Source organism: Lemur catta, chromosome 11, assembly GCF_020740605.2.
Source record: "Lemur catta isolate mLemCat1 chromosome 11, mLemCat1.pri, whole genome shotgun sequence".
In the NCBI taxonomy this organism is placed as follows: Eukaryota; Metazoa; Chordata; class Mammalia; order Primates; family Lemuridae; genus Lemur; species Lemur catta.
In genome coordinates this window covers 76,279,436-76,296,320 of record NC_059138.1, presented here as the reverse complement: position 1 = coordinate 76,296,320, position 16,885 = coordinate 76,279,436, and the positions used below count along the sequence as shown (strand labels likewise).

The following is a 16,885-nucleotide window of genomic DNA, read 5'->3' as shown; positions in this document are numbered from 1 at the left end:
TATTGCCACTAGTATTTAATCCTCATCAACATAAAAAATAAGGAGTATAAAGAAGGTCCATCTAGCAATTCTTCCAAACCTCTTCTATCTCAACAATTATTAAGTACCACTACAGGCTAAAAAAAAATCCTTGGTTACTTTTCTTCATACTAGTTACTTTTCTTCATACTAGTTACTTGGTCTACATCAAGCCACATCCACCTAAATCATTTTAGAGTGGCCTCTTAAGTATAATGATACTGAAAACACCTCACCAAATCTCTACACAAGTTCCTCTCTAAACCTCCAGATCAGGTAAAAATCATCTTAACAGACCCTACTTGCACTAGGAGACTTTGACACATATATTTCTGCAACTACTAAATCTCACTTAACATTCAGACAAAGCCAAAGCAGGGGAAAAAAGCAATTCTAGACAGGAGACAGTGGTCAACAGCTACATGCTGAAGACAGGAAAAACGTGATGATCACAGAAAAGTACTCTTGTGGGTATTAGGCAAGGGGAGTGGTAGAGGCCTAAGGCAAAGTGAGTGCAGGGGACAGAAGAACAAAATGGAAAATGAGAAAGTGAAGACAGTGAGACTATAGGAGAAAACCCTTGGCTGTAAAGGAAAAAACCAACTGGGGAACAGGAGTTGTGTTCAGATAGCAGTCCAAATCTGTCTTCATATAATTCGGATAATTCCATTCCCCTAAAGCAGCAGTTCTAAAACTCTGTGGTGTCAGGACTCTTCTATACTGTTAAAAATCACTGAGGACCCCTCCACCCCCACCAAGCTTTTGTTTATGTGGACTATTGCTATCAGTATTTACTGTATTAGAAATTAAAATGGAAATTTAAAAAATATTTATCAATTAATTTAAAATGATAAAAGCTCAATATATGTTAACATGCATAAGAAATTTTATAAAAATAACTACATTCCAAAATAAAAAATAGTGAAAGAATAACAGTTTTATAATTTTTGCAAATCTCTTAATTTTTAGCTTAATAGAAGATAGCTAGATTCTCATATCTGCTTCTTTTCAAAATGGTGTCTTGGGCAAAGTATATGAAGAAAATCATGGAAAAAGGAGGAGAATTTTAAAAGTCTTTTCAGATAATTGTAGATATTCTTCTTTGATACTACATTGAAACTCTGACAAGTAGTATTTTCTTCAAGGTTATTTCTAACTAAGAAACTACAGCAATGAACTTTCTGTACTCTGTTACATTAAATCCATTAATGTATCTTAGACTTTGAATGGATCTTTTACCAATATCTGATTTTATAACGTTATGCACTAGTCATTTAGAAAATACTGGTTAACTGAGTTATGCAGATTTTCCAAATATTAACCTATTTATCACACAATATCAAAAAACCCCACATTTGCTAATATCACCACTTATCTCATCAGAAAAGTCTTTAAGTACTGTGAAGCTGCCAGACTCACAATAACAAGTTTCCTAAAATTCCCAAATTTCCCAAAGCTTGAATTTTATTACTGGCCACAAATACTATCAGTTGTTTTCTTAAAGTGACATGCTCACTTCATTCATTTTCCAGATCAACAGATTTATATGAAACCCGTGCCACTAACAAGATCAGTTGTTAAATTCCTTAAAAATCCCACTCCAGGGAAGTCTTCAACTGCACAAACTTCACAATGGAAATATGTAAAACAGATAGAGGTAACAGTGTATCTCATTTCCCCATATGCAAATGAGATAACTAGATGATCTTTAAATTCCCTTCCAGCTGACAATGGACTCAGTATGATTCAACATTCTAAAGAATTAATTAACTGATACATGTTCTTGGAAAATTAGAAGAACCCAAATTAACTTACATAAACTAATTCACATATTCAAAAATATCTTAAAGTACAAAAAAATTTAATCAAGACAACATAAACAATACATGAGACAACAGTAACACTGGAAGGCTGTTCCATCATTAAAGTTTACTTGAGTTAGCTCAATCCAGTCTTACTACAGATGGATGGTTTGCACTGCAGTTCCAGGCTAACGTGGCAGAGGGAGGGGTTTGAGGGTGTGTGTGTACGTTTTTTTTTTTTTTCGAAATTAGATGTATTCTTCCTTCCAAAGAGAAAGATATAGAAAAAAATTGAGAGTTACAGAAAAGACAAAGTAACCACACCTAATTTTATTTGGGGAGCGGAAGGTGGGTGGAGAGAGACAGAGAATATGAATACAGTGTTCTGATACCAATAATAAGAAAACTAAGCCCATGGTGAAATTTCAAAATAAAAGACTATTAAATCAGGCTCAAACCAGCAAGAAGTAGAGATTGCAAAGTGGCAGAATTTGCTGAATTTGCGGCAGCTGTGCCCCAATGAATTATTTCCGAGAGAGAGTTCCTCCCTCTGTAGCTAAGGCAAATTATTGCATCAGGCACCCCTGCAGGAGAAACCCGTTTAGTGTTTACTACTAGGTCATCGATTCCCGGGGTCCGACTGCAAGCTTTTAGCTCTACCTAACTAACTGGATATGAGAATCATTAGAGATAATCTTTGCCTTGCCCTCTCTATATTCTATTCTTTAGGCAGTGCCCTCAGAAAAGGAGGCCTGTATTAAGTCACCAAGTCCTCCAGCCTTCCCTCCCTCCCGCAAAATCAAATTTCAAGATGTTCCATACGAAGGATGGCTGACTTCACCGTGTAACTCCGCAACATTTACAGTCCCCCAGGTTTACGATCTGGGAGCTCACTCGTTCCAAAAGGCCTTTTCAGAAGCCAGAATAGATGACAGGCGCGAAGAATGACGAATTCACCACATTATTAGAAAAGTTTGACATCTCCTTACATCCACGTTTCAACTCTGTTTTCTCAGCCACCGTTCGGCTAAGCACTGAATAAAGGAAGATGTAAAGGAGGAAACACTATTCAAAGCATCCTGAAGATTAAAGAGTCTGGGCGTACAGGAAAGAGCCGGCAGCTTCGGCTCATCACAGACCGGGGAAAGAATTAGGAACCTCCACGCCCAGGGTGCACAGAGCACAGCAGAGCCTGGAGACTGAGGTTAAGGTTACTCAGTTAGGACACGAGGAGAACCACAGGGTTACAGATCCCAGCCCCACTGCAGACCTAGGAGGCGCGGGCAGCAACAGGGATTGGGAAAAGAGCACAGATCGGGAAGGCAGGGACGCAGAATAGCCAGGGGGATCGAGGGACTCATCCAAAAAGAGGGCAGGGATGGGAGTACGAGGGAAGGAAGGCGCCCGACGCATGGGGGACTTGGGTCCAAAGTGGGGAGGTGAGGAAGACACCAGAGTAGGAAGGGGAAGGGGTGACCCACGAGGCAGACGGGTGCCCGGGGGAAGGAAGGATGACCAGGAGAGGGGTCTGGGGAGGAGAGCCGGAGGCTGAGCGGACGGCGCAAAACGCCGGTACCTGCTGGCGCACGGCTAGTCTGAGAGGAGCCAGCACCTCCTCAGCCCCGGCGCCGTCCATGCTGCTCCGGGAGGCGGCGGCGGGGTAGGTCGGGGCGCGGCGGGGCGCGCCGAGGAGGCGGCGGGGCGGGAGCGAGGGCCGGGCGGGGAGCCGGGGCGGCAGCGGCGGCAGCAGGGCGGCGCGGGCAGCTCTAAGCAGCGCCGGGCGCAGGGAGGGCATGAGCCGGCGGCGCGGGGCGGTCCGGAGGGGGCGGCGGCGGCGGAAGCGGCGTGCGCGGCCCGGCCCGGAGCATGATGAAATCGCCGCGTAAACGCCGCGGCGCGCGCGCAGCCGCACATTCCCCACCGCAGACGCGGCGCCGCGCCGCCGCCCGCAGATTCGACACAAAACCCGGAAGGACCGGGCGGGGGGCTTTCTGCACCTCGGGTGCGGGGCAGGGCTGCGAGCGAGCAGATTTGCACAGAAATGCGTCGAGCCACCCCAGCAGGGTGGACGTGCAAGGAAACAGCTCCATCCGGGACCTGCGGACCGAGACGCACAGGGACCTTCAAAGCACAGGCTGGCACACCGGCCCTGACCCTCGGGCTGGCCCGCTGAACACACCTCGGCTGCTGTTCTTTCGCGCTCTGCGCCCTAAAAGGGTCGTAAAACATCAAGTCAGATAGGGACTTAGACTTAATATTGTTCTTTAGCTGAGGAAACAGGCCCAGAGAAGTGAACGATTTGCCCAGGGTCACACGTCCACGGCTCGCCAGTGTCGAAACAAAAGCCCGGGAAAGGGGGAGGAGGAGTGAGGGGTTAGGGTCACCGGAGGCTTTTTAGAGAAGGTAGATTCTGATCTGCCTTTGCGGAGCAAGCAGGATTTGGACCGGGAGAGACGAGGAAGAGCAAGAGGTAGAAAAGGCTGGGAAACATGTTAACGCAGGGGTGTGGAGGTGAGAATGCAGGTGCCCGGCAAATCCCTCTGCTTGGGTTGCCTCAGCTGACCAGCCATCCAGAGATGGCCTCCTCCTGCCCGAAGGGTGTGGTGGCTGGAAAAGTGGGATCCCCTCTCCAGAAAGGGAAGAGAAAAATAAAGAATGTCTTGGGTAGAGAAACACCACTGCACACACCCACAAAAATGCCTAAAATGAAAATGATGGAAAATGCCAAATGATGCTCTGGGACTCCCCTACACTGCTAAGGGGACTGTGAACTGGTGCAGCCACTTTGGAGAACTCTGGCAGTATCGACTGAAGCTGACCACACACACCTCCTTGTGTCCCACAATTTCACCCCAGGAGCGTACAAGAGTAGACAGGCTCACCATAATGAAGTCTCCTTTCCCAGTAGTATGAAAGTCCATGTTACTTCTCTTCCTGTTTCATATTTTTAAAACTTTTATTTCAAGATTTGATATTAATTGTAGTTTATTTGGCTTTTATTTTACTAGGTAATTTTGAATTAATTTTAATTTTTTTTTTTTTTAGAGATGGGGGTCTTGCTCTGTTGCCCAGGCTGGAGAGCAGTGGTACAATCATAGCTCACTGTAACCTCAAACTCCTGGGCTCAAGGGATCCTCCTGCCTCAGCTTCCCTACTAGCTGGGATTACAGGCATGTGCCACCTTTAATATTTTTAAACGTGAAAAACCATTTTAATTTTTACTCTTATTTAAATTTTTATTAAAATGTTCAAATCTTGTATACTTTGAATACAACTACATATATTTTTTTAATTCTTTAGGTCAAAATAATGTCTCATTCATTTTCATGTTAGGACAGTCCTGGTAGGACTCCAAATCCGATTTTCCCTCCACTTATTTATCCTCTCCACTGCTGCTTCAGTCATTATTTCCAAAAGGCAAATCTGACCATTTGCTTCCCTTCTCAGGGCACTTCAACAGGCCCTTCATGATCCTTAGCAGAATTATCCAAACAGTTTTCCTTTGAACACTCTGTCTACAAGATAATAGTTTATATTTGTTGAGAGTTCACTATGTACCACTTAGGGTTTCTTATGAAATTTATTCACATAGTCCAATGAGATAGGGTCATAATTATTCCCATGTTACAAATGTGAGATTCAAGGCACTGAGATATTAACTTGTCCACAATCACACAACTACTGAGTGTGGGGTCAGAATATGAGCTGAGGGTAGAGGCAGATTTACCATGTAGCTAATGAAGCTTTAAGTGACCTTCAGAGCCTTTCTCTTGGATGGGCTCTTTCTACACCCTGCGAGAGGCCCTGGCATTGTGCACACATGATCATATATTTTTCTTTTCTTTCTCTCTCTCTCTCTCTCTTTTTTTCTTTTTTAGAGATGGGGGTCTTGCTGTCTTGCCTAGGCTGGAGTGCAGTAGTTCAATCATAGCTCACTGCAGCCTTGAACTCCTAAGCTCTGGTGATCCTCCCACCTCAACACTACAGGTGTGCTACCATGCCTGGCTAATTTTTTGTTGTTTTTTACTTTTTGTAGAGATGGTGTCTTGCTTTGTTGCCCAGGTTGTTCTTGAACTCCCGGCCTCAAGCGATCCTCCTGCCCCGACCTCCCAAAGTGCTGGTATTACAAGCGTGAGCCACTTCTCATGAATGTCTTTCTTTATTAAAATTATTTTCTTTAAGGGAAATAAATTTTGCACACATTAAAATGAACAAAAGTGCGTAGTTCAATGGGTTTCAACAAAGGAATACCCTCTTGTAACCCCCACCCTGACCAAGATAAAGAATGTTTCCCTCACCCCACAAGTTTCCTTGCATGTTGTCCTAGTCATCCCACCCTCTACAACCAGGCAGTCACTATTCTGATTTCTTTCCTGTTAGATTTTTTCTGTTCTAGACTGTCATATAAATGGAATCATGTAATGTATACTCTGTGTCTGACTTCTTTCAATGAGTATAATGTCTGAAAGATTAATCCATGTTGCTTCATGTATCAGTAATTCATCTTTTCTATTGCTTTGTAGTATTCCAGTATATGAATATACTATAATTTGTTAATCTGTTCACTAGTTGATAGACATTTGGGTTGTTTCCTATTCATAGTTATGAATAATGCTGCTGTGAAGATTCTTACACATCTTTTTTTGTGGACATATATTTTCATTTCTCTGAGTAAATACCTAGGTGTGAAATTGCTGAGTTGAAGGGTAGATGCATATGTAGTTTTATTAGATGCCACAACTTTTTCCAATGTGGTTGTACCATTTTATATGCTCGCGAGCAATAGGTAAGAGTTCTAGTTGCCCCACATCTTTGTCAACATTTGCCGTTGCCTGTCCTTCAGATTTTAGCTATTCTAATGGTTGTATCTCATTGTGGTTTTTATGCATTTCCCTAATGATTAATGGTGTTGAGTGTGTTCTCATGTGCTTAAATGGCCATTTGTATATCTTCTTTCATGAAATGTCCTCTTTTTTGTCCATTTTTATTGGGTTCTTTGCTTAATATTGAGTTATAAACATTGAAGATATTATGGTATTATGTTATGTATTAATATATTTATTTTCATCCACAGTTCCTATGGAATTTCATAACTCCCACAGTCCTTGTTATAAAGTTGGGGCACTTTAGGCCTCAGGAGATAGAATCTCTCTGACCTCCTGTCCTTTACCTGCCCAAGTCAGGATTCTAATCTGACTGTGATTCAAAAGACTCTCATTACAGAAAAGGTCTTGCCCCATACCCTGGAGAAGAAATGCTACACGGGGAGGCCAAGAAGAACAGACAGGCCTTGCTGGGTTTAGATTGTGGGCTTTTTGTCCAATCACATTTCTACATGATTGTCAATCATGCCTATGTAATGAAACCTCCATAAAAACCCAAGAGGACTGGGCTCGGGGAGCTTCCAGATAGCTGAACACTAGAAGGTTCCTAGAAGGTGGCATACCAGGGAGGGCATGGAAGCTCCACACCCCCTCCCCCATACCTCACCCTATGCATCTCTTCATCTGTAACTTTTGTAATATCTGTTATAATAAATTGGTAAGTGTAAGTAAGTGTTCCCCTGAGTTCTGTGAGCTGCTCCAGCAAATTAATTGAACCCAAAGAGAGAGAGGGTGGTGGGAACCCAAATTTGAAGCTAGTCAGTCAGAAGCTCCAGAAGCCCAGACTTACGATTGGTGTTGTGGTAGGGGCAGTCTTGGGGACTGAGCCCTCACCCTGTGGCATTTGACACCATCAGGTTTCAGTTTGAAATGTTGGTTCTTGGCACATGGCCAAAGAATGACCAAATGCACCAAAGTTAGGCAAGCATGAAAATGAGGTTTACTGAGGAGAGAAAGATAGAATTATAGGCAAGAACAAGATATAGATTTACAGAGCATGGTACATATGCCACAGATGAAGACCGGACCCACTGTTGCAGCAAAGTGAGAGCCAAAGCAAGGGCATAAAAAGAGAGCTTGGTTATGGGTCTGAGTCTTGTGTCTGGTGTCCGGATAAGGACCTGCCCGTGGTTCAGACATCACTGTAGAAGCACTTTGATTGGACAGTTAGGGAGCTGCATGACCCAAGTTTTACTGCTCATGTGGATTCTAGGTCACTTTCCAGACTTTAGGGCTAGAGAGTCCTCTGCATTCTTTTGCAGCTGGCACACCAAGTTCTGATTGACAGATATGTAGGATATTACCTCCTCCCCCAGGTATGGAGAATTAGGGTTGGGCAGGACCAAGATGGGGGCAACAGCACCCATTGTCATCCCTAGGAGACCCGGAATTCCTCACTGTCTACCTAATATTCCCCACTCTCTATTCTAGAGGCCCAAATCATTGGGTAGGGGTATCAACTCAACTAGATGCTTCATGCTGAGTAGGGGGCAATGATCCTTCTTAGGGTGTCCTCTTGTAGGTTCTGCAGGGTCTCTCCAGGAGACTTCGCTATATGTTCTCGCTAGATTGTTGTAGTTGTAGGTGAGGAGGTAGGCGCTAGGGCTGGCAGAGAAGGTAGGACCATTTGTCGCTTGATGGCTTCTAGACAGGATGAAATAAATTTAGTTAGAAAATTTATGAGGATCGGTCACAATATAAGAATCCCCAGGATGCAAAGTAATAGGGTGACCAAGAGAATTATTAAGGACATCCACTGGGCCTAGAGGTCTCGCCTCGTGTCTGGAGATTGGAGGCAGACTCTAGGATGGCATTGATGTTATCCTGAACCTGTCCTGACCTGTTAACATAGAAGGAGAGCTGTTCTTTTAAGAACAAGCACGTGCTCCCTTCTGCTGCAGTTAGAAGACTGAGGGCCCAGCTGGTTTGCATGGCGGCCCCCGCCAGCGAGTCTAACTGTTCCTGTCAGAGGGCCAGCGTACTTCTAGTTTTTAGCAGGGCTCCTGCTGCCTCCGCAGCCAAATACTGCCACAGGCCCAGGGCTGTGCCTTCTGTGGCTACTCCAACAGTGGCTGCTGCTCCTATAAGGGCAAGAAGAGGCGATTTGGTTCGCCAGGGCAAAAGCTGTCTTGCCCATGGATAGTGTTGCTACTTCTCTGAAGGAGCCGCAGCAGGAGGAGTCCACTTGAACAGGCACTGGAGATCCTCCAAGGGAGTACACAGGTATTGGTCTCCGGTGTTGGAGTCCGTTTGTCCACGGGGGCCGGATGAGTTTCATTTTGGTCTTTCCATGGCTTTACCCAAGAATGATGGATCCAAGTAGGTAGCCTGTGGGGTAGCAAATAAGACTGGGTAGGGACCTTTCCACACCAGGGCTAGCTGCGATGTGGGGGACCCATCCTTCCACTTGTTTGATGAGCACTAAGTTCCCTGGCTGACAGCAAGGACTAGGGATAGAAGGGTCTGTAGGCAGTAGCTTGTTTTCCTCTTCTTATCCTATCTTGCTCCCACTTAGTAACCTCGTGCTTGCCTTCTTTTGCCTTCCTTCACCTCGTGCTTGCCTTACTTTGGTGCGTCTGGTCATTCTTCAGCCACAAGTGCCCTGAGAACCAACATTTCAGACTAAAACCTGACATATTTGGTGCGGTGACTCAGATGTTTCTCTCTAGGCAAGCCTTGCTCTGCGTCTCCCTGCCCTTTGATCTTGCTTTTCCATCCTCGCCATTTCTGTGACTTGGATATTTCTCTCTACACAAGCCTTTCTCCATAATGCAATTGTTTTGAGATTTCCCACCCTTGCTTTCACTTTTCCACCCTTGCCTTTTCTGTGACTCGGATGTTTGTCTGTGGGCAAGCCAGCTCACCTTTCTCAAGGGATCCTGAGTAGCTAGGATGACAGGGGTGCACCACCACACCCGGCTAATTTTTAAATTTTTTGTAGAGACAGGGGTCTCACTACTTGGCCAGGCCAGTGTCGAACTCCTGGGCTCAAGCGATCCTCTTGCCTCAGCCTCCCAAAGTGCTAGGATTACAGGCATGAACCACTGCGCCTGGCCTGCTCTTATTGTATTGTAATTTTATTTTTAAATTATTTACACCCTCAGTACCAGAAACTGAAAATATAACTTTAGCCCTTCTATTATTTTCACACAGTGTTTAGCTTCAGCCAATTGGAAAGAGTACAAATTATTCAAGAAAAGCGAGACAGAAGAGGCATAAGTCACTTCAAAATAGAAGGTAACAAAAGGAAAATAATGAAGTCTTTCTTTTTTTTAACTTATATTTTGATAGGTTTGGGGGTCCAAGTGGTTTTTGGCTGCATGGATAAATTGTAGAGTGGCAATGTCTGGATTTTTAGTGTACCTGTCACTCTTGCTCTTTTTTAGCTTCTCAAGGTGGAAACTTCGATAATTTATCATTAAGCCTTTCTTCTTTTCTAAAGCAAACATTTAAAACTATAGATTTCCCTCTAAGTACTACTTTAGTTGAACCCCCAAATTTTAGATACATTGTGTTTTCATTTTCATTTAGTTCAAAATACTTTCTAATTTCCTTTAGGATTTCTTCCTTGACCTGTTAGTTATTGAGAAGAGTATTGTTTAATTTTCAAATATTTGGAGCTTTTTAAAACATATCCTAGTATTTTTACCATTGCTTTCTAATTTAATTCCCATGTGATCTGAAGAAAACTCTTGAAGTTTATTGACTTGTTTTATGACCCAATATACGGCTTATCTTGGCAAACGGTCCATGTGTACTTTAAGAGTGTGTATTATGCATTTGTTGTTTATAACGTACACGTGTCAATTAGATCAATGTGGCTGATAGTGTCGTTCAGTGTCTATTACACATCAACCTGAATAACAGACAGACATATTCTTCAAAGATACTGAGTTTATTCAGGAGTGTGCAAATCTGGGATACGCAGGCCATAGGGACCATAAACATATCCAAAGAGATTGAGGGCAAAGAAAAGGTTTTAGAGGCAAAAGGGAAAAGCACACATAATTTGTTTTGAAACAAAGAGAACATCGGTTACAGGGGTTCAGTTATTGCAGGAGTTTATGCTAGTTCGTTAGTGGAGACAGTTTGTTGTCAGGCAAGTGTTCTTATACATCCAGCTAGCTGTCCTTGTGACTGGTGTAGCAAGCTGCAGTGTGAAAAGCCCTTGGCATAAGTTCTTGTTACAGGCATATGTGCATAAGAGCCCTTCGGAGAGTCTTTGTAATAGTGCTTATCACAGGCATGTGTGCGTGAGGGCCTCCCATCTTAGCTTCCTGGATTGATTTATTTATTTTTGTTAGAATTTGACACGAGTAACTCCATTTTGATTCTAACAATCATTACTGATTTTGTATTTAGTTATTCTTTCAATAACTGAGCAAAGATGTTAAAATCTCTAACCATGACTGTGGATTTGTCTATGTCTCCCTTTAGTTCTGTTTGCTTTGTGTATTTTGAATTTATTATTATGCACATACACATTTATAATTGTTATGTCTTCCTGATGAATGACACTTTTGTTATTGTAAATGTTCCTCTTCACTGTAACTACCCCTCTTGTCTTTAAATCTATTTAGTCTAATGTTAATATAACCACTCCAGCTTTTTTATTATTAGTGATAATGACCAGTGAGGAGCCGGGGCCTTTTGCCAACAGCCATGTGAGTAAACCATCTAGGAGCAGGTCCTCCTGCCCCCATCTGGCCTTCGGATGACTGCAGTCCCAGCCCACATCTTGAATCTAACCTTATGAAAGACCCTGATCTAGAACCACCCACCAAAGCTGTTCTCAAATTTCTGACCTACAGAAACAGCAAGATGATAAATATTTGTTATTTTTCAAGCTGCTAAGTTTTGGAGTAATTAATTCCACAACAATAAATGATTAATACAGTGGTCTTCCCCGAACTGGGTAAACAGTCCCTTTCCATAAGAAGTTAGATCCCTTCAAGGGACTTCTTGGGGATTTACCAGTGAGGTAGTGTCTTCCTTGAATCTTCTATACTGTATGAGAGCCCTGGCATCTGTCATATAGTCATTCAATAAACATCTACCCATTTACTTGCAAAGCAGAAAACTCAAGGCTTGACTTTCTGGGTCTTATTTCCTTAGGCTCAGGCAACCACAGCAGGAGGCAAAGCAGGTAGGTGCCCTGACAAAGGCTCTAAGTGCAGGAGGAGTGAACCAGGCTGTGAGCCAGATGATCTGGCTTCATTAATTCTCTCTTTGATGCTCCTTCTGGCCTCTGAACCAATAACAACATTTTGACTCCTGCCTCTCTTAGCAAAGATTAGTTTCAGCCTCTGTCCTCCAAAAATGAGGAGGCAAGGTCCCTTGAAGCCTGAGTGATAATGTCAATGGCTGAGGCAGGGTAATTTATTATAAGATTTAATTTCTTTTTTATTTCACTGGGATAGAAGCATCAGGAGGAAAGAGGTGTTTTCCTTCCCTCCCTCCTTGATTCCCAGGGTACAGTCAAGGGAGGAGTTTATCCTCTAAACTGTTTAATTAGGGATTGGGGGGAGGGTGCCCACTCAAGGGCTTGGAGAGTGAGAAGCAGAAGTAGCCAGAGTGCCAGGATCTATAGAACCAAGGTCTGTGGATCCCAGAAGAAATGGAGACCTGAAGCTGTTCCCAGATAGCACCTGGGTGACACTGGCAGGGGCTCAGGGAGACGTGGTCATGTGGTACTCTCAGGGAGCCTAGGTCCCACTGCTGGGGATCCTAACCTTTGAAAGGAGTCCTGTGTTCCAACTTGGCACACATGTGACCAAACTGTTGGCCTTCAAGGGACCTCTTAGGATTTGAACAGTGAATGTCACGGGTGTGAGGTAGTGTCCTCCCTGAATCTTCTGTGCTCTAGAAGAGTCCTGACACCTGTCATGTAGTCATTCAATAAAGATTTACAAAGCACCTATTATGTGCTAGGCATTGTTCTAGGCACTGGAGGGACAGCAGTGAACAAAACAGACAAAGGCCCTATTTTCATGGAACTTGTAGTCTTTGGGAACAGATTAGCAATATAAAAATAAGCTGATTAATAAGTAGTTCCAGATACTGACAAAACTCTAAAAATTATTATGAAGGACTACATGTGTCAGGGGAAGGAGGAAAATCAGGAAAAGAAATAATAAATATTGACTTGTAGGTATTTTTAGCCTGAGCAAATGGGTAAATTGTGGTGCTGTTTCCTGATCTGGATAAAACAGGGAGGTGGGCAGGCTCCCTGCATCTGCGGGAGGGGATCCAAAACTTGGGTAGAGATTAGAGCTGTGAAGAACATGATGATGGAGAACAGGAAAGCAGGAAGTGAGAGGAAGAAGCTGCGTGAAGTGCAGGGACTTCTCCGCTGTTGGCATCCAGGAAGTCTGGGGAAAGTCATTTGCTGGGGGTGAGGGGAGGGCTGCAGGGCTGCAGTGTGGAGGAGGGTGGGGAAGGCTCGCAAGAGCCCCCGTGGAGAATAGCCAGGTGGACCCTGCTGGGAAGATGTGGACACAATGCAGGCCAGACCTGGAGGCCCAAGCGAGGCTGGAGAATGTTATGGGTTGAATTGTGTCCCCCCAAAAAGGTACATTCAAATCCCAATCCCTGCTACTTGTGAATATAACCTGGTTTGGAAATAAGGTCTTAGCAGGTGTAAGCAGGATAAAGTCATTAGGGCAGGTTCTTAATATAATATGACTGGTGTCCTTATGAGAAGAGGGACTTGTGGGCACAAAGATCCACAGAGAGAACACTAGGTGAGGATGGAGCTACACAGCTGCCACACAAGGAACACCAAGGACTGGAACCACCAGCAGCAGCTAAGATGTGAGGAAGGAGCCACCTGGAGTCTCAGAGAGAGCAGGGCTCTGCCGACACCTTGATTCCAGACATCTAGCCTCCAGTCTGTGAAAGAACAAATTTCTGTGTTTTAAAAATATGGAACACTTCACAAATTCCTGTGTCATCCTTACGCAGAGGGGCCATGCTAATCTTCTGTTTTTATTGTTTTACAACCTGAATTACCTCTACATTTAAGTGGAGGAAAAGTGAAAGTCCTTCAAAATCTCATTCCCCAGAGATAAACTCTATTATTAGCCAGGTCCACAACTTGCACTATTTCTAAGCAAATACAAGTCCGTTTTGTATCCATACACGTAATATTTCTATAGGAATTATTGTATGAAACATATTGCAGTGCATTTTGCTGGCTTTTTTTCCTTTAACTTAAGACCAGATAGGAGTGATCGTTCTGTGATATCAATACATATATCTGTAGAGACCCTGAATTTCCAGTGGGCACAAGTCTTTGATCTGTTGTGATGTTCCCCTGCAGTGCTCAGTGGCTGGGAGCCCACAGAAAAGGGGCTGATGGCCCAATTCCAGGCTAAGGTTTTGCTAGAAGGTGGTACCAGAAGGACAAATTGTTCATCAGAGACTCAGAAGTACCAAGTGAGGAAGGGCCACTGAGATGGTTTTGGTTTTAGCCTCCCCAGACACCTGTCAGGCTAGGCCTGTGACAGTCATCTGCACTGGCCAGAGTCTCCCGCCATTCGGCTAACTCCCAACGTGAGCTCCATCTGCCCCGTCTCAGGGATGATCCACTCTCCACGTTGTCTCCTCCCGGGGGCTGCCCTTGAGACCTTCTGGCCTTCTGACACCAGGACTCCATGTAGCCGTTGCCATGGAGAAGTGTCTCTGTCACAGCCTCATTTGAGATGTCCCTCTTTCCCTTTCAGCATATTCAGAAATCTCAGTTCCCATTTCCCCTTTGAGCCCTGGGTTTCTGGAACCTGGGTGCTACCTTGAGGGTGGGCTCTGCCCAGTGGCATGACCTCCCCAGGCCTTGCCACAGTACCGCCCCCGGGCGCCTCTGGCTTAGAACCGCTTGGCCTGTAAAACCTGCCTCTAGGGAGGATTTCTCCTTCGGGCCCTCATGTGTTGCAACTCTGGAAGTGCCCTCAGCAGGTCCTGGAACTGAAGCTGCCATTTTCCTGCTGAAGCGCATGCCTCGGGGGCCTAAGGAGGTCTCGTACCTCTTCCACTTGCTCCTCAAGGCACTCTTTTCTCAGCCCTGCCATGTAGAGGCCCTAGGAGGCATTTCTCTCTCATAGCTCTTTCTGCAGGGAAGGGAAAAGGGAGGCTGGACCTCTGGGGCTCTATTTCCTTCTGCTGTTCTTTCTCCTTTCCAGAAGTTTCTAACAGTTGAAACTTCTCCTCCTTAACTTGGTCATTTTCCTTCTTTACCACATATTTGCTGACCATGAGTAGCACTTTTTATTTTTCTCTTTGGTTCGTATATTAATTTTTCATACAGCGTCCTCTAGATTTTAGCCTGTGGAGTCTCCCCTTGTGAGAGAGATAAAATTAGGGAGTTTCTTTCTCAGCTGCCCAGCCCTGGCTTTCTTCCAGCCCAGACGGCCAGGACCCTAAGTGATGCTTCCCAGACTCTGCTGTGGGAGGGAAGGCAGCACGTTTCTAGGCCCAGCTCCTCCTCTCTCCATGTGACCTTCAACCAGGCCTTTCCCCTCTCTGGCCTCAGTCTCCCCATCTGAACAATGAGGGCAGCTGGGCCTGCTGAACTTCTGACTCCTTCCTGCTCTGAGTTTATGAACTTGTGACTTAGGGAGACAAGATCCCTAAGAAATAGAAGGAGAGCAGGTTTCACTCTGTCCAGCAGAGGGGAGCAGCTACCCACAAACCAACACCTCGGCAAAGCCCGGCTGTGAGGGAGCTGTGGGCAGGCTCCGCCTTCAGAGGCCTTCGGTGCAGAGAACTAGCCTCTGAGCCAAGGGGGTCCAAGCAGAAGAGACCCTGTGCCTGCACAGGGACCCCAGGGAAGTCCCCCAGGCCCCTTCTCAGCTCTAAGGCATCCCTCTTCTGCAGAGAGAAGGTGGCTTGGTCAGTAAATATGAGTGGTGTCTGGCCTTGCCAGTTCCATGGGAAAGAGGAAGCGTATTCAAGCTAGGAAGACAAGATGGACAAAAACAGACAAATAAACAAAAAGCCTCACCAGAGAGAGGTGTTACTTCTAGGTTGACAAGTCTCCAGCTGGATGGACCTCAGACTCTCTGTAATGATTTTAATTGTGTCCCCCCAAAAGGTAAGGTCACCTCAGAATGTGATCTTATTTGAAAATGGTCACTGCAGATGTAATTAATTAAATTAAGAGGAGCTCATGCTGGATGGCGTGAGCCCTTAATACAGTGTGTTACCAACCTCACAGCTCTTGGTCCCCAAGACAATGGAAATTGGCATGAGATGGAAAAAGGAATTTATACAGGCAAGGCTTTATTGTGGGGGTTTGCTCAACCAAAAGGAGACGGTGCTGGTTAAGGCTGGGGAACTTCTAAAGGGTAGAGGGAGAAAGTTTGACACCGCCATTGAAATCATAGCATGTAGAGGTAGAGTCTTGTCAGCAGCTGCCCATCTGGTAGGGCAGCTTCTTCATACATCGCATGTCTCATTAGCGTGTTAAATCTCCACCCTTGGGCATGATTTTTAGCATTAAAATGGAGCAAAAGGTCTATGAGCAGTCAACTTCGGGCTTCATCTTGGCAGTAACCAGTTTGCGCTGGCTTTTGGGCCAGCGGACCCCTGTGCCAATGGTCACCACGTCCTGTTAAAGAGAGCAGAACCACCTTCCACTAAAGCTGGGTGTGAATCATTTTCAAAGTTTCTGTTCAGTATTGTAAGCAGACTTAAGCTTTGGCTCAAGGCTTAGGCAGGTAGCCGAAGTCCACCTCCTATGCTATCTCAGGGACTAGTGTCCACATCAGAAGAGGGAAATTTAGACATAGACCAATTTGGACAGAGAGCAGATGGCCACGTGAAGACACAGGCAGAGGTAGGAGTTATGCAGAGGTAGGATTTCCTGCCACAAGCCAAGGAAATGCCTGGGGCTACCAGAAGCTGTAGGATCTTCCCTTAGAGGCATCAGAAGGAGCCTGGCCCTGCCAACACTCTGATTTTGGATTTTTAGCCTCCAGAACTGCGAGACAGTAAGTATCTGTGGTTTAAGCCACCCATATGTGGTGTTTAGTCGTGGCAGCCCCAGGAAACTAATACACTCCCCACCCCTCCCACCTTCCACAGCGGAGGTTGTGCATGGACTGGATCCCACCCCGCAACAGGTTTTGTTTGGATTACACAGTGTTTATTGTTGCTGCTGCTAGTTTTAATTTTTTATTTGTGTGA

At 44.9% G+C, this 16,885-nt stretch overlaps 1 protein-coding gene and 1 non-coding gene across 2 annotated transcripts in view; both read right to left on the bottom strand.

Annotated features, from left to right (window-relative positions):
- GARS1 (glycyl-tRNA synthetase 1) overlaps positions 1-3,797 on the bottom strand; it is a 43,888-nt gene extending 40,091 nt beyond the window's left edge. Inside the window, exon 1 of the mRNA XM_045564234.1 lies at positions 3,397-3,797. Coding sequence (XP_045420190.1) covers positions 3,397-3,615 — 219 coding nt within the window. The 5' untranslated portion in view covers positions 3,616-3,797. The remainder of the gene's footprint in view (positions 1-3,396) is intronic.
- A 9,824-nt stretch (positions 3,798-13,621) lies between these two features.
- On the bottom strand, positions 13,622-13,731 carry LOC123647844. Its single transcript, XR_006738380.1, has one exon. It is a non-coding gene; the product is annotated as a U6 spliceosomal RNA (small nuclear RNA).
- Between the last annotated feature and the right edge of the window lie 3,154 nt (positions 13,732-16,885).